At 43.5% G+C, this 24,425-nt stretch overlaps 2 protein-coding genes across 5 annotated transcripts in view; both read right to left on the bottom strand.

Annotated features, from left to right (window-relative positions):
* ATF2 (activating transcription factor 2) overlaps nucleotides 1-11,157 on the bottom strand; it is a gene marked incomplete at its 3' end in the record, with an annotated part of 95,516 nt that extends 84,359 nt beyond the window's left edge. For all 3 annotated transcript variants that reach the window (XM_079782388.1, XM_079782386.1, XM_079782389.1), the window contains exon 1: nucleotides 11,014-11,157. The remainder of the gene's footprint in view (nucleotides 1-11,013) is intronic.
* Nucleotides 11,158-20,695: 9,538 nt separating this feature from the next.
* ATP5MC3 (ATP synthase membrane subunit c locus 3) lies at nucleotides 20,696-24,046 on the bottom strand. Of its 2 annotated transcripts, XM_079782129.1 has the most exons (5): nucleotides 23,995-24,046; nucleotides 23,706-23,810; nucleotides 22,455-22,532; nucleotides 21,739-21,932; nucleotides 20,696-21,167 (listed from the first exon to the last, which is right to left on the bottom strand). In XM_079782129.1, exons 2-5 carry the CDS (start codon nucleotides 23,742-23,744, stop codon nucleotides 21,053-21,055), a joined length of 426 nt encoding a protein of 141 aa, XP_079638255.1. In that variant the 5' UTR covers nucleotides 23,745-23,810; nucleotides 23,995-24,046; the 3' UTR covers nucleotides 20,696-21,052. The 2 variants fall into 2 exon arrangements, with proteins under 2 accessions (XP_079638255.1, XP_079638254.1); XM_079782128.1 differs by lacking the exon at nucleotides 23,995-24,046 and having other exon boundaries at nucleotides 23,706-23,846.
* Between the last annotated feature and the right edge of the window lie 379 nt (nucleotides 24,047-24,425).

The following is a 24,425-nucleotide window of genomic DNA, read 5'->3' as shown; positions in this document are numbered from 1 at the left end:
GATGCTGGTGAGCCAAAGATCACACTTTAAGAACTACGGCTCTGGCGACACAATGGCGGCCTGGAACGTGCTCGGCACGGTTCCCCTGGCGGTCTCCAGCTGAGGGGATGGCTCCGCTCGCTGCCGAGCACGGACAGACGAGCCCCTAGGGGACATGGGGTGGGAGACTCCGTGCTTGCTGACCTCCGAGTCCTTCGAGAATCTCTGCGCCCCGGAAGCGGCCAGGTGCGCACGCCCGGCGACCGGCCACCACTGCAGACCCGAGTGCCGTCACAGTGACCTTGGACCAGCCCGCCGCCGCGCACTGGGCGCACTGGAGCTTCGCCGAGCCCGCTGCCCAGCGAGTTCCACGGCAGCTGCCCCGGAGCTTTGAGAAAATAGCCGGAGGAATTGCTGAGAAGGAATTGACCGATGGGAGTTGGGATCGGGAAGACGAGGCCCCGCTGGGTCCCGGATCCAGGAGCGCTCGCCCGGCGACTGGTTGCCGCTGCAGACCCACGTGCCGCCGCTGCAGACCCGAGTGCCGTCGCAGCGACCTTGGACCAGCCCGCCGCCGTGCACAGGGCGCACCAGAGCCTCGCCAAGCCCGCCGTCCAGCGAGTTCCGCGGCAGCCGCCCCGGAACTTTGAGAAAATGGCCAGAGGAATTGATGAGAAGGAATTGACCGATGGGAGTTGGGATCGGGAAAACGAGGCCCTGCTGGGTCCCGGATCCAGGTGTGCTCGCCCGGCGACTGGTTGCCGCTGCAGACCCACGTGCCGCCACTGCAGACCCGAGTGCTGCCGCAGCGACCTCGGACCAGCCCGCTGCCGCGCACCGGAGCTTCGCCAAGCCCGCCGCCCAGCGAGTTCCGCGGCAGCCGCCCCGGAGCTTTGAGAAAATGGCCGAAGGAATTGCTGAGAGGGAATTGACCGACAGGAATTGGGATCAAGAAGACGAAGCCCTGCTGGGTCCCAGGTCTGGGTGAGGCCGCGCGCCCCTGGGTCCGGGCGAGGCTGGGACCCGGGTCAGGGTGAGGCTGAGTCCCGGGTCCAGGCGAGGCCGCGCGCCCCTGGGTCCGGGCGAGGCCACGTGCCCCTGGATCCGTGTGAGGTTGGGTCCTGGGTCTGGGTGAGGCCGCGCCCCTGGGTCTGGGTGAGGCAGGATCCCGGGTCCGGGTGAGGCCGCACGCCCCCGGGTCCGGGTGAGGCCGCGCACCCCTGGGTCCGGGTGAGGCCACGCGCCCCTGGGTCCGGGTGAGGCTGGGTCCCGGGTCCGGGTGAGGCCGCGCCCCTGGGTCCAGGAGAGGCCACGCGCCCCTGGGTCTGGGTGAGGCTGGGTCCCGGGTCCGGGTGAGGCCGCGCCCCTGGGTCCAGGAGAGGCCACGCGCCCCTGGGTCTGGGTGAGGCCGCGCGCCCCTGGGTACAGGAGAGGCCACGCACCCCTGGGTCCGGGTGAGGCTGGGTCCCGGGCCCGGGTGAGGCCGCGCGCCCCTGGGACTGGGTGAGGCTGTGCGCCCCCCGGGTCCAGGTGAGGCCGCGTGCCCCCCGGGTCCGGGTGAGGCCGCGCGCCCCTGGGTCCAGGTAAAGCTGGATCCCGGGTCCGGGTGAGGCCGTGCGCCCCTGGGTCTGGGAGAGGCCACGTGCCCCTGGGTCCGGATGAGGCTGGATCCCGGGCCCGGGTGAGGCCGCGCGCCCCTGGGTCCGGGAGAGGCCACACGCCCCTGCGTCTGGGTGAGGCTGGGTCCCGGGCCTGGGTGAGGCCGCACGCCCCTGGGTCCAGGTGAGGCCGCGCGCCCCTGGGACCGGGTGAGGCTGCACGCCCCCGGGTCCGGGTGAGGCTGCACACCCCTGGGTCCAGGTGAGACCAAACCAGAGGGAGTCGGACCTGCATTACCACCATTTGTCCACCATCCAGAACTGAAAAGTCAGTGCTGACATGTACACATAAGGAACTGGTGGACACTGAAATTGGGTCTCAAAAGAACTGTTGGTCCAGAAAGAAACTCACTACAGACTGATTCATTTGCCTGTCAGCATAACTATTATTGCTTGTCTCATTTTCGGTTCTTATAAGTATATTTCTAGTAACACATGATCTCACTCATCTAGGGGAAATGATGAACAACATAGACTGATGAACAAGAACAGACCCAGAAACAAGGAGGCATCGATCGGACTGTCGGGCCTCAGAGGGAGGGTAGGGAAGGGTGGGGGTAGGGGGGAGAGATCAACCAAAGGACTTGTGTGCATGCATATGAGCCTAACCAATGGTTAAGGACAACAGGGGAGTGGGGGCATCCGTGGGGAGGGGTGTGGGATGGGAATGGGGGGGATGAAGACAAATATGTGACACCTTAATCAATAAAGAAATTAAAAAAAATATCTAGAGAGGCCAGAAATTATACTTTTCTCAACTTTTTAAATCAAATTTCTTTTCAGGTGCATATGAGTGTAGTAGGTAGAATGGTCCCCCAAAGATGCACACACCTAAATTCCTGGAACCTGTGAATAGGTTATGTTACATGGCAAAATGGGACTTTGCAGATGTAAAAAGATTACAGATCCTAAAATAAGATTACCTGGGTTATCCAGTGGGCCCAATCTAATTACATGAACAGAGAACTTCCTCCCTCTGGAATCAGTGATTCAGCAGCCGAAGCCGCAGTCACAGAGTACAAGTGTGGGAGAGACCTGATCTGCCATTACTGAAGGGGGCAGCAAAGACCAGCCCTGGCTGGCAGTCAGCAAGATTGGAGGGATCTCAGTCGTACAACTGCATTCAGCCAACAATCTGAATGAAACTGGAGGTGAATTCTTCCCCAAGGACTCCAAAATAGAAATGCAGCTCTGCCAACATATTGGTTTTGGCTTTGTAAGACCCTAAGCTAAGGTGCCCAGGAGGATAAGCTTGTATCCCAAGGCTTCAAGGGCATCAGCATCTTACAGAGTTTCCTCTGTGCTATTATTTCCTTACTAGAGGCCCAGTGCACGAATTAGCACCAGTGGGGTCCCTCGGCCTGGCCTGCAGGATCGAACATAAACCGGCTTTCCGACATCCCCCCGAGGGGTCCTGGGTTGGGAGAGGGCGCAGGCCAGGCCAAGGGATCCCACCGGTGCACAATCGGGGCTGGGGAGGGATGCAGAAAGTTGGCCAGCCAGGGAGGGACCAAGGAGGGCTCCAGGGCATGTCTGGCCCATCTCACTCACTCGGCTGGACTCCAGCAGCAAGCTAACCTACCAGTCGGAGCATCTGCCCCCTGGTGGTCAGTGCCTGTCATAGCAACTGGTCGATGGTCGATTGTTTGCCCCTTGGTGGTCAATGCACGTAATAGCGAGTGCTTGAGCAGCCTTAGCATATCATTAGCATATTATGCTTTGATTGGTTGACTGCACGACCAGACACTTCACATATTAGGCTTTTATTATATAGGCTATCTTGGTCAAGCACCACAAAAATGCATGAATTAATCCTAGAGTTCACTTTGGAAACAACAAAATAACAAACTTTAAACAAAGAGTTTGGGAAAACCTGCAGCTATGAGCTGGAAGGACTTCATTCCCTTTTCAATATTTCTATTATTAGGAAAATTTTAAATAGTATGATTTCACTGCAATCCTCTCTAGTAAGAAACAATATACCAGTTTCAGGGTTGCCAAAAAAGAATAAGTGAAATATATGTAAAATACATAGTACAGTGCATGGTACTCATACAGTATCCAGTAAGTTTATTAGAAGTTTCACTGCATTTTATTTTGAATTTAAGTGTACATTTTCCTAATGCTTAATTAATCCTACACTTACTGCATTCTTTATTTTTAAAGCTAGAAACTGAGACCTACATGTGTAGTTTAACTTTTAGAAGATTTTTACATTAACCTCTAACCCAAACGTTATTTGGTACATGACATTTAGTTCATCAATGTAATTAAATCAAAGTCCTGAGATGTAAGAAAAATATAAGCCCAGCTTTAACAGGGAAAGCAGCAATTTTTAATTTTTCCCCAATCACAGCAGACATGACAGATGTCCTTCACACATATCACAACTCCCATGAGTATACTAAAGTTCTGATGAAATTCCTCAAAGTTAATGGGACACATAAAGAGTATCACAGACTTTTCTCAATATTGCATTCATGAAAATACATTATTAATATCTGAAGTGATGTCAGCCCCGTATCTCAAAATATTCTTTAATAAAAAACATAAGTCCAACTTAAATTTCATTTTTAAAGTGAGTTTTGATTATTCACAGACCTCTAATCACTAGGTAAGGTAAGGCAAACAAGTTTTTGTTTTATAGTTTAAAATTACAACAGCTCACTAGAAATATATAAATACAAAGAACTTACAGACTAATGGTTATGAACATGAACAGTGCTAATCCAAGTTTTTACTAGTAACATTTTAGATTTGGTAATCGTATCTGTTATCTATATATATAAAAGGCTAAGCGACGGTCCAACTGTCTGTTCAGCCAGTAGGTATGATGCTCACTGACCACCAGGGGGCAGATGCTCAATGCAGGAGCTGCTGAGCTGCGGTGACTTGGCAGCAGTGGTTCTCGGGTGACGCACCCCAGAACAAGAGAGAAGGGGGCCCGATTCTGGGGTGTGTCACCCGAGAACCGCCCTCTCACAATCCAGGACCCCTTGGGGGATGTCGGAGAGCCAGTTTTAGCCGGATCCCCACAGGCCAGGTTGAGGGACCCCACCTGCCAGAGGGACCTCAGGAGGTTGGCTCCAGGGCATGTCCAGCCCATCTCACCCAGTCCCGCCCTGCTGGCCACCTTCTATTAATTTCATTTCAATGTGCACGAATCCGTGCACTGGGGCACTAGTATAAAATAATATAAAGTAATGTGCAATGAATTATTTTTGTTCAAGGTAGATGTATAAAATGTACTTATCTATCACTGTTTTTGTTTTCTTACTAAAAACCTGTCTTTTGTAAAAGTAAAAAGAAAACAAATTCATAGCTCCCCAAGTATTACAACAATTCACAGTTGTCATTGCTATTAAGAGTATATAAATAATTCCTCAGTATGAAGAAGCCACAAATAAGAGAGGGTATGAATTATGTACAATTCCCATTACAACAATGGTAAGCTCACCTCTCTCAACTCCTCTCAAAGTGTGTCAAAATTCAAGGAAGTGAAAGAGATATTACTATAGAAATAACCATCAATTAAACACCTATATTTCAACAATCATTAAAAACCTTCCTTAAAAATGATAAAAGATACCAGTGACTTTCAACACTGGTCAAGAACTAATGATGTAGTTATATTAGTTGAAAAGTTGGTAAAGAATTCAAAAGAACATTAGAAATGTGGTACTTTAATCATCTCTTCCACTATAGTGGGAAAGAAATGGAAGGTCTCTCTGAAATGTTTACAAGTGGGATTGACAGAACAGAAAATAAGAATTGGATTTTATGGAAATCATAAATAATTCCATCATCACAAAATATAGATATGCTATACTGCATGTGTTTTATATAGAAAAGCCTGATTTGGGGTGAAGGGGCATATATAAAACAAAAAAGATGATATATCCTCTATCACGGATTTACGAAAATTCTAAGGTGGTAAATTCTACCACAAATTATAAATTCCTAGGAAAACCAACTATATTGCCAAAGCTACCAAATAGATGGTTGATGTCTGCCTTCAAGTCACACCACACATGTGCCAGGAGGGGCTGTGATAGATTATTATTATTTTTGTGTGAACTTTAACAATAATAATTACCACAGCACATACTGAACACTCATTAAGTTTCTGACAGTGTTTCAAACATTGTATATATGTTAATTATTTCAACTATCACAACAAGCTAGAAGTTATATATTGTTATTCTTAAGGATAAGGAATCAAGCACAGAGAAATTATTTGCTCAAGGTGACACAGATAATAAGTGGTAGAACCATGACAACCTGGCTCCTAATAACTTCCCTAAGACATTGATTACATGCTTATTATGTACCAGAAAATGATATGGAGGAAGCAATAACTCAATTTGGCTATATAATATGCATATTCTTTATTTCAAAGGTTACCTATATGGAAATTCATTATGAATTTTAATAGCTCATAAATCTATAGTTCATAAAGTGTTATATTAAAACAAACTAGCATAAGACATGCCACATACAATCTATGTAAAACTGCATAAAATTTAAGGATTATTATTAGACTGTCAAAAATTTTAGTAATCTTTAAGAAAAAGTCAATGGAATGACAGAAAATATGGAGTATATCTGTTCCAGCACATAGATCACTGGTAGACAAATAACTAGAGATTGATATGGTCAACTAAATCAAACTGCTAAGTAATGCAACTTATTCCCACTAATAATTCCTAATTACATAATTCTTTGTTAATAAGCACAACTGTAAAGTTGGTGAAATTATAACAAAATTGATGCATTCATATTCAGATGGTGTAAATTTGTTCAAATGTTTGGGAAAGCAAAAAATTAGCAATTGGAGAAACATTTATATCCTCCGACCAAGTCATCTCATTTGAGAATAGTATCCAATGGAAGCAATTCAAAATAAGTACATGCACAGAGATGCTCAATTCACTGTTAAAGTAGGCAAAAAGTGAAGATAATTATTTTCCTATTGGGCATTTAAAATTGAGGACATTTTAACTGTCATTTGGTAAATGTCATATAATCATTACATGTTATAAAATTTAGATAATATGGGGAAAATGTTAATGATATAAAAGTAAAACAAAATTCTGTATCATAATTCTGTAAAAACTATAACATACATGCACAAATTAGAAGGCAACAAAAATAATGAAAAAGGCCCTGGCCGGTGTGGCTCAGTTGTTAGAGCACTGGCAGGAGAACCACTGAAGGGTCCAGGGTTTGATTCCTGGTCAAGGGCACATACTTTGGTTGCAGGTTCAATCCCCAACTCTGGTCCAGTGAGGGAGGCAACCCATCCATTTGTCTCTCTCACATCAATGTTTCTGTGTTTCCCTTTCTCTCTTTTTCGCCCTCCTCCTCTCCTCCCCTCCCTCGCCCTCTCTCTTCCACTCTCTCTAAAAATAAAAATAAAATCAATGGGGAAAATATCCTCAGGGTGAGGATTAACAAAAAAATAAAATGAAAATGATTATTTGTTAATAGGGCAAAATTGGAGTTGATTTCTAGTAACACTATTCTAACAAATGTTCAATAAATAAAAGGAAACACACTAGTCCAAACAGTAGAATTAAAAAAACCACCAAGCTATAAAACTGAAATAGCAAAGGTTTAGGTTCAGTTAGATGAACTAAAGAACTAAAGAACATTTAGGGAACATATTTATAAATTTAATTAATTATACATTAAGGTAACCATATACTACCAAAATTGCCAAAGTGCACTTGGTATTTTGCCAAATGGCGTTTGCTAATTATTATCATTCCCACCCTGTCTTTCCCCATTAATCTTATTGAGAATCTCTGTGGTAATACCTACTACTAGTATTGAGAGTGTTTTCTATTCCTTAGATACCAAGACAGAAAAAATGGTTGAGAACCACTATTTTTAAGATACAGAATACAGACATGGGTGACTAGGCCTTGCCCCCAAAACATTCTACTTCTTTACATCCTTTCTTGTTACAAAAAGTTTTTAATCACTTTATTACCACTGCAAAATGCCAAGGAAAAAAACAGCATCACTAAATGTACTTAAAAATGTAAATAAAGACAACAGTTTTAAGGTTGTTAAAAAGAATAAATGGAAATAGTATATATGTATATATAATTATATGATATATATTTATAATAATATATGCAAAATAATTCCAATTATTGCTGACTTTAAAGATCCACAAACTCCCTTAAATTTCTATGAAACTATATCTTATTCTATGCTTTTAAAAAAATATATTTTGATTTTTTACAGAGAGGAAGGGAGGGGGAGAGTGAGTTAGAAACATCGATGAGAGAGAAACATCAATCAGCTGCCTCCTGCATACCCCCTACTGGGGATGTGCCCGCAACCAAGGTACATGCCCTTGACCGGAATCGAACCTGGGACCCTTGAGTCCAAAGGCTGACGCTCTATCCACTGAGGCAAACCGGTTAGGGCTATACTTTTTAATCCTGAGCTTAAGAATCAGAACAAAAAAAATAAAATGTTTTATGGGGTTTACCCCTCGATAGAAATAGGTAAATACTGTCACTACTACCTCATTATTAAAAACATTAAGAGAACATGCAGCATTTTAGATAATTTCTTAGCCTCAAAGAATAGGGGTGAGTATAGGTTAAATACAGAAATACTATGTTAAACTGACTACAACAAGGGAAATTTGGGGGTTTTGTACAGTACAGTTTAGTTACAGAGAATAGCATAACAAGTACTGATTTTTACAAGGATTAGTTGCATATCCAACTTTTGTTATTCCCTGGTTCTTAAATGAGAGATTCTATTATTTGCCCTCGGTGACACAGTATGATCCACAAACTTGATCTAACAATTTAACATACCAGCAGAGAACATAAAAATCATTGAAATCCAACTTTTTCAAAATACAAAATTTAGGTAGAAAAAATGTAGATGATTTCTTAAGAGTTAATGCTAGTGTTTTAATTTATTTTATTTTATTATTTTTAAATACATTTTTATTGATTTCAGAGAGGAAAGGAGAGGAAAGAGAGAAACATCAATGATGAGAGAGGACCATTGATTGGCTGCCTCCTGCACGCTACCTACTGGGGATCAAGCCCGCAACCCGGGCATGTGCCCTTGACTAGAATCGAACCTGGGACCCTTTGGTCCGCAGGCTGACTCTCTATCCACTGAGACAAACCAGCTAGGGCAATGCTAGTTTTAAGTAGTAGGCGTTTGACGCATATCATATAACTTTTTAATATTCATATAGCTTCTAAATCCTGAAGTAAAATACTAATAAAATGTATCCCTGCAAAATATTAAAGAGCTGACATAATAACCATTTCTACTATTATCTTAGTTTAAAAACATGAAACAGCCCAGTTGGTGTGGTTCAGTGGTTGAGCAATGACCTATGAACCAGGAGGTCACGGTTAGATTCCCAGTCAGGGCACATGCCCTGGTTGCAGGCTTGATTCCCAGTGAGGGGCGTGCAGGAGAAGCCGATCAATGGTTCTCTCTCATCATTGATATTTCTATCTCCCTCTTCCTCTCCCTTCCTCTCTAAAATCAATAAAAATATATTTAAAAAACAACAACACATGAAACCAATACTCCCAAGTAAAAAAGTAAATGCAGGAATTTCTGGAATGCATGTTTATATACCTTAAAAACACACATGCAAAAGTCTCTTTCTGGAAACTCCTTCCTTACTTGTTAGTAAATACAAACACCTAAATTTGAAATTATCACAATGTTGTATTTTAAATAATTAAAAACTTAATGGGAGTAGCATCTTCTAAAAGCAAGCTTAAACATGTTTTGGGAAAGCAACATACACACCATAAATTTGGAAGATTCTCATAATTACTTTACAAAGACTAGGACTCTTAATTATAATTCAATTGGTGGCCTTGAAGATGCATGGACTTTCTTGACTCTGTTTCTTGATCCTCTATTTTTTAACATACTTCACATCAGTGTTCCTTGCAACTTTGAAAAAAAAAATGTTTGCAATGGATTCCTCAGTCAGTGTAACACATTTAATTAAGAGATATAACTGCTACTGTAGGTGTCTTTCAGGGCACTTACCCCTCCCTATAGGATTGACTTTTTAACAAGCTTCTCACCTTCAGAGCTTTGGTACAAAAGGCCAAGGATACATGGTTAAAGATTATGCCTAGAAAAGCTATTACTGACAATGCCAGTGATTATGAATTTCTTCAAATAGGACAACATGTGCTCAGAGGAAGAGTTTTTGTTCTCATTTCAAATATATATATTAAATTCATGCATTGTTACCGTTTCCATGATTTAAAATTCCTAAGAAATTGTAGCTTTCACATTATAATTTAAGGATTAGTCAAAAGGCCTAAATTCCATCAGGAGTAATCCCTTTTACTCCAGCATATGCACTTTAGTGTTACTCTTGGCTTCACTAGTTTGAAGACTCCCCATTAAACGAGGACAATTTCATACTACATAAGGGCACACAAATAGTCCCCAGCTCCTACACCCTCTCCCTCCTTCCGGTGCAGGTTCAACGAGCGAACATAGAACACACACACACACACACACACACACACACACACACACACACACTCTCGGTTCCGGTCCCTAGGGCATCAATACAAAACACGGGTTATTTCTCAACAGAGGCTCCGCAGTCCATCCAGGGAGGTGAAATGTGGGGTGGGGGTGGGGGTGGGGTGGGAATACAATAATCAATACGCACCCACACCTCAGCCCCGCCCCACCGGGAAAAAAGTGGGGGTGGGGGGTGGCGGGAGTGTGAGAGGGCAGAACGGGCAGAAAAGGCCGACTTCCAACTCCAGGATTCTCCGTACCATTTGTCCGATCATGTTCCCCCGCAGCACGAACCCCTGACCCTATTTCGGCCGCGCCTCCCTCAGCTCCATCCCCGCCAGCATCGCCTCCACAGTCCCCAACCTCCGAGTCCGGGGTGGGGAGACCGAGCCAACCCTCTCCCTGCTCCATCCAAGGTCTGCAGGAGGTCTGTCTCCCTGAGACCTGAGCATCTCCGACCTGCTGCCCAGGAACCTCGGAGCTGACGAAAGAAGATAAATCGGGGGGGAGGGGTCTAAGAGGAGCCGTTATCCCTTTTTCCTCCTCGTTAGGAAAGCGCGCGAGCGGGGAGGGGCCGGGCCGAGGAAGAGCAGTTACCTAACGGGCCGGCCGCGCCGGTCGGGCCCCTGCAGGCGACGCTGTGCGGCCGCGGAGGTGGCAGCACCGAGAACCGCCCGGAGGGCTAGGTACTGAGGCAGGAGCGCCCGAGGTGATGGGAAGCGGGGGGTGGGGACTAGGGTGAGCGACGTCGCCATGTTAGCGCCTGCTTTCCCCGTATCCCTGCAGTCTCCAGCCCTGCGGCCCTCTCCCCATCACTACTCACCTGCCTAAGTCACTAATTCATGCTGCTTTCGGTCGCCGGGAAGACCCGAGCTCAGCCGTGTTTACAAACTACCCTTGGAGGAAAGGGCTGAACGGCACTTTAAAGGCCACGGACTCCCACAGGCTTCCGTCCTCTCTCGCGAGATCGGATTGACAACCCTTCTCCCCGCCCCTCTCCCGGCATCCCCCCTTTTCTTCTCCGGCCCCTCCCTTCCGTGCACACGCCCCTCCTTGCCTTCTTTCAGATGGAGCGCCTCCGGGTCCAGTGATTCCCTCAGGTTTAAGGGAAGGGGCGGGACTTCGGGAAGGCGGGGATTGAGGGGGCGGGGACCAAGGAACACTCGGTAGCTGGTGATTGGACAAAGATCACGAAGGGCGGGAAGCAGATCTGGAGGGGGCGCAACCAGGGAGCCGAAACCGGGGTGTCTTGGTGGCACAGCACCTGCGGAAGCCTGTGATTGGCAGCAGGTGGAGGCGGGCTGGGTGTGGGGCATTAAAGCAGGTGGATGTTGAGGTCGCGGTTAGGAGGTGACCGTGTGCGGGGAGGGGAAGCTGCGAGTGGCCGGAGGGAGAGCGGGGACGAGTGCCCCGAGCGCAGCCCCGGGGCACCGCATTTCCGTTTGTGTCACTTCCCGGCCCCGGGTAGGAAGAAGGAATGAAGCGCGGGGAGCCGAGCGCCTAAACCCACCTCTCTTCCACCCAGAAGCCTGCGAAGGGGAGCGTCGGAGAAAAGATTGGAAGAGGCGGAGTTTGCCGGAAATAACCCCCAAGCCCCGCTATGCTTAAAGCGGGAAAGTCAGATAAGTCAGTTCTGGAAAGAAAAGAAAAAGCCTTCGCTCTCAGGAGCGTTTGTTGGAATTTTACTAAGCTATAACTAGAACTGATTCTTCCAGCTACTAAGCGTCTACTAGTGTATGACAGTAGCATATAATTATGTTTTAAGTAACTTAAGAAGAGGAAATTCAATGCTTTCTATTATAACACCGTAATTTAAAACAATGCAAGAACTTGTTTGTAAGAGAAAGTCTTCCATATTTTGGTGTATCCTATATTATCAATTTCCCTTCATTTAGTAGTTATGTATCAATATTAGTAGAAATAGTTTCAACCCTTTAAAACAATAACTATTTTAGAGAGGACCAAAGGACACTAAATTAGAATATGGCATAGAAATGGCACTCTTTCCACAATATTATCCCACTGCTTAAAATGTTAAATTAACATGAGAGACAAAAACCATACAGGGGTGGGCAAAAGTAGGTTTACAGTTGTGAGTACCAAAACACAGGGTTTATTCTTGTATTATTAATTATTGTATTACTTGTGTTCTTTATTATTATTTTGTATCCTTTCTTATGATTTATCTTTTAGATAATGATTGCTGGTAATTTACCTACTGTTGCCCACCCCTGTATTTCTTTCTTTGCCACTGACACACATAAACTCCTAAAAACACCAAAATAAGTACTGTGCTGAAATTATTTCTTTTAATGTTGCTCTATGATTATCTATACAATTTAAATGTTTAAATGTTAAGTGTATAGATAATGATTGTTCAATAAATACACACTGGCATAAATTGAGAAGTATGATCAGACCCCTGTGAAAATTTGCATTAACTATTAATAAATGGGAAGTCTTTTCAGTATCTTGTTTTTTTCATTTATTAAGTGTTAATTTCTAGTCCATAACAAAATTATGAATACAGTTTATGGATTAACATAAAATTTACTCACAAACATCTCTAAATCAAAGTGGAACTAAAATTGTTGGAGATTGTGGTGGATAGTATTTGAGAGTTAATGAACCTGCAATTCAATAATGGTATCCGGCATAAATGAAATTGTAATAGCACTGGACATTTTAACAGGTCGAGCCTGCAACGTGGGCATGTGCCCTTGATCGGAATCAAACCTGGGACTCTTCAGTCCACAGGCCAATGTTCTATCCACTGACCCCAACTGGCTAGGGTGTTAGTTTGTCTTTAAACATACTCCAGGGCATCCTTTATATCTGCCTTGGACTCTGCATTTTCACAGGTATCCTCAAGATGCAACCCAGTACAGTGCATTAGCTGGAATTTTGCCAGTGAGATCAGGTGTGTGTGTGTCATGAAAAAGGTGGACGAGGCAAGACATGAGTGTGCACCCACCTGATATCAGAGAGATGAGATGAAAACAGTGTGGCCCTAGACATAGTGTTGATTATTTTTAGTACTTTCTATCCATGGCAGGTCATCTTTTCTTATATCTGACAGCTCAGGGTTTTTCTATACATTGCTAAAATGACCTATGTTATAGTTACCTCTCAGTGCCTGTTCTCACTATGGAAATTGCCATGGAGAGAATTTCAAGTGCAGGGGGGACCGTTGTCCACCTCTCACCCCCAATCTTTGGTTTCCCAAAATAACTTATTTACTGTGTGTAGCTTTGTGGGGGAAAAATTAGAGGGCTGTATTTATTTTTAAATCATATCAATTAGTTTATGCCGGCCTCAGTGAGAACAGCCCAGAGACAGAGAATGGAATCTAAGGGCTCTATTTTCATCTTTCATATCAATGCCTGCTCCAATCTCTCTCTCATCCCACGCACTAGACAGAGGGCTTGTCAACATATTGTTTTCCCCACACTAAGTTATCAGTAAAAATAGATAGAACAACTCCTAGCATAAATAATTTTGCCTGGTATTTCAGTGTCTACCCTTCATGGCTAATCTATTTGTCAACCTGAGGCCCACATAACACTAAAGCCATGAACTCCTATGCTAGGAACCAAAACTAGCCTGGGCCCTTAGACTAATAACTTGCTCTTTCTAGGTACCTTCTAACTTTGGACGCAGCCTCTTGGGTTAACTGTCAATCAGATGCTCTGTGTCTATATGGTTCTTTACTCATAACACCACGATGTATTGAGCATAAACACGTCTAACATGTCAGGCACTATTCCTGGTGCTGAGGCTACAACTATAAACAAGACAAAGTCACTTGAGGAGGCTGTCATGGGGAAGGTGAGACTATATATATATATATATATATATATATATATATATGCCTAATATGCAAATTGTCCCTGTGGGAGTTCGACCAGGAGACCAATCACTCGCTGTGACGTGCGCTGACCACCAGGGGGTGGCGCGGAATGAAGGAAGGACCTGGCCGGCAGCCGGAAGGCCCCGATTGGCCCTGATTGCCAGCCAGGCCTAGGGACCCTACCCATGCACGAATTTCATGCACTAGGCCTCTAGTATGAAATAAGATTTAAATAGTGGTAGTAAGTGCTATGGAGAAAATATAGCAAGGATGTAATAATATGCAATATTATAAGCTTCTTTCATATGACTTTAGAGGACTTGAGAGCTACAGATATTTTAGATATTTCTCCAGAGGTAGATAAATGCTTTGAGCTGCCCTTTGGCTATAAGTATTAAGGGAATATTAAGGGGCAGCCTCTCAATACTCTCAAATACTGAGCTGGTCAGTGGCTGAAAGACTCAGCCAACCTGTAGCTATTTGAGGAAGCAAACCCTGGGACTCTCCTATAAGAGGAGCAGATCCTGGAATCTCCATGGCTGGGAAGTGCTGACTAAAAGCTGCTGTTGAAAGGCAGCCAACAACCATGGGTCCCCTTAGGAGTCTGCCAAGATCAATTGTAGGATGTTAGCTCACCCTAATAGGTGGAACAATCAAAAGCTCTAGGATTTACGAGTCCCTGTTAGTCTCAGGTCAATTCCTCTTTTTAATACTTAAACTCCCTCGAGAAAGGAGCTCTACAGTAGTAAATTTCTAAGAGGAGTTAGATTATCAGCATCGGTCAGGAGAAAGTACAGATTCTGACCAGGAGCCTGGGCCAATTTTTAGATTATAAAAAGATAACTGAAAGGATGTGACCTAGGGAAATAGAAGATACAGGCATACCTGGGAGATATTGTGGGTTTGTTTCCAAACACTGTAATAAAGCAAGTATCGCAATAAAGCGAGTCATATTCTTTTTGCAGGTGGAGGGTCTTACCTTCCCTTAGTAAAACATGCAACACCTGTAAAGCGCAATAAAGTGAAGTTCAATAAAAAGAGGCATGCCTAGCCCTAGCTGGTTTGGCTCAATGGCTAGAGCAGTGGTCAGCAAACTCATTAGTCAACAGAGCCAAATATCAACAGTACAACGATTGAAATTTCTTTTGAGAGCCAAATTTTTTAAACTTAAACTTCTTCTAACGCCACTTCTTCAAAATAGACTCGCCCAGGCCGTGGTATTTTGTGGAAGAGCCACACTCAAGGGGCCAAAGAGCCACATGTGGCTCACGAGTCACGGTTTGCTGACCACTGGGCTAGAGCATCAGCCTGCAGACTGAAAGGTCCTGGGTTCGATTCTGGCCAAGGGTACATGCCCAGGTTGCGGGCTTGGTCCCCAGTAGGGGCCGTGCAGAAAGCAGCCAATCAATTATTCTCTCATCATTGATGTTTCTATCTCTTCCTCCCTCTCCCTTCCTCTCTTAAATCAATATATTTTTTAAAAAAAGAGGCATGCCTATATTTGCATTCTTCAGCATTTGACCTGTTGCATTATGTTGCTTTGGTTGAAGAATATGACAAGAATCTAGCCTCACACAGCTATGTAAGTGGAAAAGGAAGGACCTCCTGAAAACCTCAGCTGTCCTCAGACCACACTTGAAGAATCACGGAATTAGTAGTATATTCCAGTGGGAAGGGGGGAAAGATTTTCCAGTGAATGAATTGACAGTTTTTTGAAAGATAAGGAGACTTGAGTCATGGTATGCAGTATTCTTGGACAATGCTTCTCAAAGTTTAATGTATATACAAATTGCCTGGGATCCTTGTTAAAATTCATATTCTGATTCAGACGTTCTGGGGGTAAGGTTCTAGAACCCATAGTTCTAACAAGCTCCCAGGTGATGCCAATGCTGCTGCTGCTGGGCCTCATTTTGAGTAGCAATATTCTGGTATATTATGCTATACATATCACCAGAAAGCCTATAAACACATGCACAAGTGAACTTGTGTGTGTTGGGGCAGTGGGGGTGAGGAAGAGGGTAGGATAGTAATGGGTAGAAGGAAGAGAGAAGTATAATCAACTCATGTGATCTTTTTTAAAAAGCTATCCTATATAATAAAAGGCTAATATGCAAATTGACCGAACAGCAGAACGACAGGTTGGCAGGAGGAAGGGCCTGCAAGCGGGCGGCGCCAGGCCAGCCAAGGTGGGTGCCAGTGGGCAGAGGGAGGGGATGGCTATGGGGGGTGGGGGGGCAGCAGCAACCTATGGCAGAGGGGTGATTGGGGGGTGGGGCCGGAGCTGTCCCCTGGTGGTCAGTGTGCTCCCACAGGGATGTCTGTGGGGATTGGGCCTAAGCTGTCAGTCAGACATTCCCTGAGGGCTCCTGGATTGTGAGAGGGCGCACGCTGGGCTGAGGGACACCCTGAGTGCACAAATTTTCATGCACCGGGCCTTTTGTAAAAAGATATTTTCTTATAAATCCTGTAAGTTTTGGCCACCACTGATTAGCTATCGCTACATCAAAGCTAAGGTATAATGTTGCTACTGACAGAAACAATCCAACTGCCATATTTGTCAAGACAGAGGTGGATGGCATTAGATCTGAAAAATAATTGCCCCTAATAAAGAATTGAGCAAATTATTGATGGACTCTGTGTTTGGGACTTAAGTCCATAATATTATCAGTAGAGTTATACCATGGAATTGCTAAATTAACATATGCACAGCATGTAGAAAACTGAACTCATTTATTATTTCACCTGTAGAAGTCACATTATTTAAAAAGGCTTTGCAGAGGATAGTAGCACAATATAACCTTTTCCTCTCCCAAACACCTATCACCCAAATCAAACCATATTGGTTAAAATTCCTTAATAGAAATTAAAACTTATGGCAGAAGCATGAGTATAGTTTATTTGGTTCTCAAATGTTACTTCTCATTTGTCTACAGTTCTTCCTTAAACTTAACTTCAATGACATTTATTTCTACCCAACATTAGCCACTCATCAGAGTGACCACAAATTGTAGCTTCATTACAAATTCATGTTATCTACCTGGAGCTGGGTCCTAACTGCTGCTCTGCACTTCTTTTATGCACATCTACTCCTTACTATAAACCATCTTTCCTCTTTTCAAGCCCACAAGTCTCTCTGTAAGATTGTACTTCAATTTTGTATTTAAAATCCTATAACAGGATGAGAAGAGATAAAGAACTTATATTCTTATATGCAGGACACAGGCAATAGGGTAGTGAACTGGGAGGAGTGGGTAGGGGCTGAGAGGAGGGGCTAAAGTGGGGGAAAAGGGAGATATCTGTAATACTATCAACAATAAAAATATATTTTAAAAAATTCTATAACAAAATACTCATTCCCCCCAAATCAGCTTTTCCTTTGTCATCCCTACCATAATCACTAAAAATCAAAGCAATGGACTATGGAAACAAGATTTAAATCTGGATCCTGACCTTGTCCCTTAATGGCTAGGTGATTTGGGCAATTGTTTAACCCCTCTGAGACTATTTTTTCTCTCTACATCTTAGAAAGTAATCCCAGTTGTGCAGAGTTGTCATCAGGATTAAATTACTTATTTGATGTACACACCCTCTCCTCCCCCAACTAGTTCTCAAGATCTAGACAACCAAATCCTACTGATACTTTTGTAGACTCTTAAAAAAACACACACCTCATTGTCACCATCTTAGACTAGGCCCTCATTACCTCAGCAAAGGTACTATAGCAGTGGTCGGCAAACTCATTAGTCAACAGAGCCAAGTATCAACAGTACAACGATTGAAATTTCTTTTGAGAGCCCAATTTTTTAAACTTAAACTTCTTCTAACGACACTTCTTCAAAATAGACTCACCCAGGCTGTGGTATTTTGTGTAAGAGCCACACTCAAGGGGCCAAAGAGCCGCATGTGGCTCTCGAGCCGCAGTTTGCCTACCACTGTACTATAGCAACCACTAATTGTTACTGGCCCTAGTCCATCCATCTCACACACTGGTCTTATATTAACCTTTCTAAAACATAGTTCTAAACCTTCAAAGGCTGGCTGTAGTCACCTGAATGAAACCCACTCTCAAACCTGCCAGTTTACATAATTTGGCCCATCTACCTTTGCAGCCTTATCTCACACTACTTCCCTCCCATACCCAGGCAGCTCTTTATTTCTCACATACCTTTCCTGATGCAACCACTAGCCAAGATACCCTCTTCTTCGGGCCTGTCTTCACCTCACCAGTTCCTTGAGGTTTACATTTCTTCACGGGATTCCATCCGTGGAAATTCTTTCTGCCACCTCTGAACATCTTAGTAATTACTGCTCCTCTTCTGGAACTCACCATTCTGAGTTTTAGTTATTTCCATACATACCTAGTGTTTGTGGCTACACAAGTTTCTCTTTAGTTCAAACATACATTTCACACTCAAGCCTGTATTTTGAGTTAATCCCAAAAGCATAAAAAATATCACATTTCTGCAACTTGGAAAGGTAAGAACCTAATACCAAAAGAAGGTATGCCTAGAAAACGTGGACTTATTAATTAAAAGACCCAACTCCTATCAATATGAATTCACTTGTTGTTTGATGTGAAAATAACATCTTACTGGCCTCTGTTCAGAAACTAAGAAGCTGGTGAAAAGCTTATTTGTTTATAATGCTCATGAACTAAGGGAAGCTGTACCTCCTATAAGATGGTGCACAATAAACATTTCTGCTGTCAGAGTTGATGTATTCCAATGAGGTACTTTCAATGTCAGAAACTTGTTACTGGAAATGAAAGTATAGTAGAGAGATATACTCCAGGATATTGACCATTTAATATGTCCTTTGCCTTCTAGGTAAAGTAGGCTGTGGTTATACTTCATTATACTTTCTAAAGTCTATTTTGCTCAGCAACATGGAAGTCAGGCAGCCACAGCCCAGATATTTTCTTTCCACTTTTAGATTTCCTCAGGGAGGGGCACCTCTTGCAAGAGACCTGTTCCAAAATCAGTTTCAGGCCTCTTCAGCCAACCACCAAAACAGTATTAAGAACCGTTTTTGTTTTTAAATACAAGTTGATTTTATTTAAACCAACTTGGAACAGAGGACTAATTTACTTATTTTCCTAGGTTTAAAAAAATGTGGTATGACTTATACTACATATATTGTTATAGTACTTGAATTGTAGTAAAATATATTTGCCATTTTAACCATTTTAAAGTGCACCAATTCAGTGGCATTTAGTACATTCACAATATTGTATAACCATCACCACTATCTAGTTCCAAAATACTTTTATTACCCCAAAAGTAAACTCCATAACCATAAGCAGTCACTTCCTATTCTTCCCATTTCCCCTGCCCCTGGTAGTCTGCTTTGTCTCTATGGATTTGCCTATTCTGGATTATTTCATATAAATGGAATCATAGTGTACAGCCTTTTGTGTCTGGCTTTTTTCACTTACCCATGTTTTCAAGGTTCATTCATATTGTAGCATGTATCAGTACTCTATTTTTATGGCTGAACAATATTCTACTACATGGATATACATTTTGCTTATCCGTTGATCAGTTGATGGACTACTGGTTTTTCTACCTTTAGCTATTGTGAATAGTGCTGCTATGCACATTTGAATACAAGTTTTTGTTTGAACACTTGTTTTCAAATCTTTTGGGTATTTACCATGGTGTGGAATTGCTGGATCATATAATAATTTTAATTTACATTGGGGTTCAAACATTGGGTAATACTATTAAAAAAATAGTGAAGGCTCCAGGAATGTTATAGGCTAGATGATTAACCAAAAAGTGGTAGTAGTTCTAGGTTTAGCTCTTTGTGGACTCATTGCACAGTACAGAAAATGGGAAGGGCACATATAAGTGAATCTCTAAGTGTGCACAAAAATTACCTGGGAAACCTAAAAAATGCAGATGGCTGAGTCTCATGGCCCAAGATTCCAATTCAGTAGATCCAGAATCTAGGGATTTGTATTTTAAACAGACATCCTAGGTGATTTTGCTGGAGGTGGTCTTTCCACAGCACTGAAAAACCCTGGTAATTGATGACTCAATTGGAATTAAACTGGGTAGAGGACATTAAAGGAGTAAAAAGTAGGTTTAGTAACTGTCATCCTAACCTTTACAGAAAACCCTGAAACTGAGGATAGAGGAAAACTCAGTCTTTCTATAGTAGCACTACTTTCTTCCTTTTAATAGGAAAAATTTGACCAAGAAGCAATATGTACTATTATAAGCAAAATACTGTTGAAGCAACTCCTACTATAAACAAGTTAGTATCAATGATAAGCAATGCTTTAGCAACGTTTGGCTTTAAAATGTAGCCAATTCAGTTTAGTTTTTGATATTTGGTTAAGGAGAGCCTTGTTTAGGCAAGAAAATAGCTGCTAGATTGTTTCTTAGAAGACAGATAAGATTCATCATAGACACATAATTGCTTATAACTTAATGAAAAGTGAAAATTGCTTTCCACTCCCCTTTAACAAGGCTTCAATTCCTAAAAAGCTGACATGATTTTAAGACCCAGCTGTGTAAGACCAGCAAATTTACTCTTGGAAGGTGATCCTGCTTCCAAGTATTGAATTCATTAGCCCTTAAAAACTCAAAACCATCTTGAGCAATTAACTACCTTGGTTTCATTAATCATATTTCATAGAAGCTCAAAGCACTCAAATATTTCTGCTTTAATGAATAATCAAAAACCCTATAATTTACAATGTTCAGACACTATATAAAGTAATTCCCATAAAAATTACATTAGGGTCTTTTTCATCAGTGAGGCAATGGCTGTAGTTCCCTCTGACTTGTACAGCATCTGCCTGAATGCATGTCCTTCTTTGTGATGATCTAAATGTAGGGAAGTACAAATCACAGCAAAAATTAAAGTTTTCATCTTTAATGAAATGACTTTGGAAATAATGTCTATTTCCATGACACCAATACTACAGTGCTTGGAGTCACAGTAAGGTACACAGAATTACATCCGTAATTAATATGAATGCCAACATTTCAAGCAGTAATTTCTGTTACATGGCAAACAAAATCAAGAAAGCAACCATCAAACAAAAGAGACCCATAGCTTCAGATAAGGCAAATCCCAGGATAGCATATGAGAACAGCTGCTGCTTCAGCGAAGGGTTTCTAAAAAAGACACACAACACATTATTACTTTGAAATATTATTTGAATTTCAATATTTGGTAAATGTTAAATAATCAGATTACTAGTGTGGGGATCTCTGTAAACTGGAAATACTGGAAGAGTATTTGTCTAGATCTCTTTTGCTTTGCCTTTGACACCCCTTCCTCCTCAATCCTAATCATATGAAGAAAAGGGGGAGAGCTGACTCTGTATGTCAATATAAACGGTTAGTCTTCACCCATTTTGGGTGAAGACTAACCATTCTTATGCCTATGAAAGTATGTTCTATACCTTTTAAGATCCGAGTTTAGAAATAAGGTCTTACATAATAAAATGGAAATTGACTCTTAAAGAATGTGCTGTTTATTATATTCCCAGTAGAGCTTAACAATTAAGAGTGTAGACTCTGAAGTCAAACTGAGTTAAAATTTATTTTGACATTTACTAGCTATAACAAATGGGGAGTTAAGTGACATAATGTGTGCAAAGCCCTCAAAATATAATGCAAAACACAGAGTGGGCACTTTATACAAATTAGCTATTATTATTTCTTATTTGGTCATTGAAATTACCTGGCATAACCAATGATAAGGCTGCCAAAGACTGTTCCAATACCAGCACCAGAACCAGCCACGCCTACTGTTGCAGCACCTGCACCAATAAATTTGGCAGCAGTATCAATGTCTCTGCTGATTGCACTGGTCTGAAACTCCCTTTGGATTAGCTGAGGCACTCCATTCTGGGCCCCATTAAATACTGTAGAGCCCTAGAGAACAAGAAATAAAGGCAAAGGTCAAATCAGTTATCACAGTTAGCTATTTCAATGACCATACTGTCAAAATGATAACTAGTTCTCTCTTTTGTAGCCAATTTTGAATAGGAGGTGATGTGGCACAATAGAAAAATCAAGGGCTTAAAATAAATCCAATCTGGCACAATAAGAATAACACTAGCTATACCCTAGAAAGCTGAAAATTAAGAAACAAAATATGTGCATATGCTTTTTAATAGAGTAGGCTTTTCAATAACTGCAGCTACTATAATCTTAAATATAGACAACTCAAGCCTATGCACTTAAATATACATACTGACTATATTGCTTAGCCAAATCAGGTGGAAACCGAAGTTTATTTTATTGGCTTATCTTCTGCACATTTTATTATCAGATGGAAATGACTGCCTTCAAACCATTCATTAATGAGGTTGTTTCCCCACCCCCTTCACTTTAGTCAAAACCATTAAGACTTACTTAGGAGTGTCACTTAATTTCTGTTATTACTACTATTACCTCTCCAGTCCTAGCCTCTGGTCGAGATAACACTGATGCAGAAATTGGTCTGTATGCAACTCTGGATCCAGCTCGGATCTATTAATGAAAGAAAATTCCACATAATAAGTAAGGATACAGATAAGATTTCAATGGCCTTTCTTGCACCATGAGTTCTAAGAAAGCAAGAAGAAAAATGAGTCCAAGTTCATGGCTTCTGTACTGACACTTATCTTGGCTGTTTGGTCGTTTTCAATAGATGAAGCAATTTTAATAGTTGCTAATGAAATTTTAAAGCTTGCTTCATAAGCTATTTGTAATATACCGAACAAAACTAAGAACAATTAGTTTAAAAAATATGAAATGCTTTTAAAATTTTATTTACTGTGGTGTCACATTCAGATCAGAAAAACGACAATAAACACCACACATTCTTTGTTAAGTTTAAGAGGACCAACAAATGAGCATATTAGGAGTGTCACTCTAAAAGCGTCTTATTTAAAATAGCACATTCGTTAATATGAGCTCCCACCATTTCCAAGATATTCCAATATGCCAGTTAACCATAAAATTAAAAAGCAGTTTAAGCAATTCTTTATCAGAGTAAGAATAATCGGTGCAATACTCTGACCATAAGGACATATTCCAGCCCAGCTGCTCTGCCTGTCCTTGAGTGTCCACTAAACTAAGGTCACAGAAAATCCCTTCAGAACCAAGACCGGATTCTGTAAGACAAATCCCCCAGATCTTCACTTCCCCTAAAGCCTGCAAAATGGTTATGGAAATCACATTCTAGAGGCAGGAAGAGGTACGGCTGCTCCGCCACCTTCCTACACCCACACAGGGCGAGGCAAAGTCCCTCCCTCTGCAGCAGCGAGTTTGACCTACAGACAGGCAATGGAGAGCGCTGCTCGCCGAACTAGGCCTCGGCGGCCTCTCCTACCCTCCCGGCTCCCCAACCTCAGCGTCCACCCCGACCCACCAGCGCAACCGAGGGGAGGGGGAGGGGGCGCTCCGGGCATGGACGCCAGGAGGGCTTGACCTACACCGCTGGGCGCCTGACAGCTAGGCCTCGGCTGCCCTCCATCGCCCTCGTGAGGAGAGTGAGGCGCGCCAGGATGAGAAGGAAAGGGGGGGAAATGACAGGGTTAGGAGTGAGGGGAGCGCTGTCCCGAGCGGGCGGTGTGCGCCGCCGGGACGCGGCCCATTCAACGTGGACGCTCCAGGCCAACAGGTCGGGCCCCGAGCCCACGGCCCCGCGGGGCTACGCACCAGAGCGGGGCTGCAGGCGAGCTTGGCGCAGGCGAACATCTTACACTCCTGGGGCGGCGCGGCTGGAGACTAGGTGGCAGGCGACGTGGGCTCCTCTCCCGCTTCCTGCGGAGGAAAAGAGGCTTAAGGTCAAGTGCCCCCCAAGGGCCTGTCCTCCCCGCCAGGTCCCGCCAGGCTCCCGTGCGCGCCGTCGGCCTGGGCCCCGCGCCCGGCGAGACGCCAGCCGAATGAATGGGTCCCCGTGGACGCCGCTCCCGCGGCCAGGCCGGCTCCCGCGCCCTCGGCTCACCTTCCCAGGAGGCTGCGGCGGCGGCAGAGGTCGAAGGAGTGGGGCTGGGCGCGCAGGCGCGGTCCGGTTCTTATCCGCGGCGTGGCACCCGGATGGAGAAGGCGGGGAATCGGGTGCAGCGGGGAAGACGCTCAAGGTCACTTTGTAACAACTTTATTGGTAACCAGTTGGGAAGGACACGGACAGCCATCCGATGATGGGCTGAGGGACAGGGGCTGGTAAAGGAGAGAGAGAAAGAGGTTGAAAACTCGCCCCGGCAGAGAAAAAGGGAACGGGTTTTGATCTGAGCCGCCAGAGGAAAGTGCTGCTTTTCTCTCGGTTGACACCTGAGACATTTGGCCTTTTATCAGTTGCTCTTTCGTAGAGGGGTCCCCTTCCTGGTCATTTTTCTCTGTGAAATAGGACTCTGTGTGTGTGTGTGTGTGGGAAAA

The sequence above is a fragment of the Cnephaeus nilssonii genome (assembly GCF_951640355.1).
Source record: "Cnephaeus nilssonii genome assembly, chromosome: 10".
In the NCBI taxonomy this organism is placed as follows: Eukaryota; Metazoa; Chordata; class Mammalia; order Chiroptera; family Vespertilionidae; genus Cnephaeus; species Cnephaeus nilssonii.
The sequence above is the reverse complement of the archived record's forward strand: the minus strand, read 5'-3'. Positions and strand labels throughout refer to the sequence as shown.

What these genes read in the sequence shown, in the direction of transcription:
- ATP5MC3 (XM_079782129.1), bottom strand. Translation starts at nt 23,744, where the DNA reads ATGTTCGCCTGCGCCAAGCTCGCCTGCAGCCCCGCTCTG. An exon ending in TCGCCTGCAGCCCCGCTCTG is followed by an intron (nt 22,533 to 23,705) that starts GTGCGTAGCCCC and finishes TTTCATTAATAG; the next exon opens with ATCCGAGCTGGATCCAGAGT. An exon ending in CAGAGGCTAGGACTGGAGAG is followed by an intron (nt 21,933 to 22,454) that starts GTAATAGTAGTA and finishes CTTGTTCTCTAG; the next exon opens with GGCTCTACAGTATTTAATGG.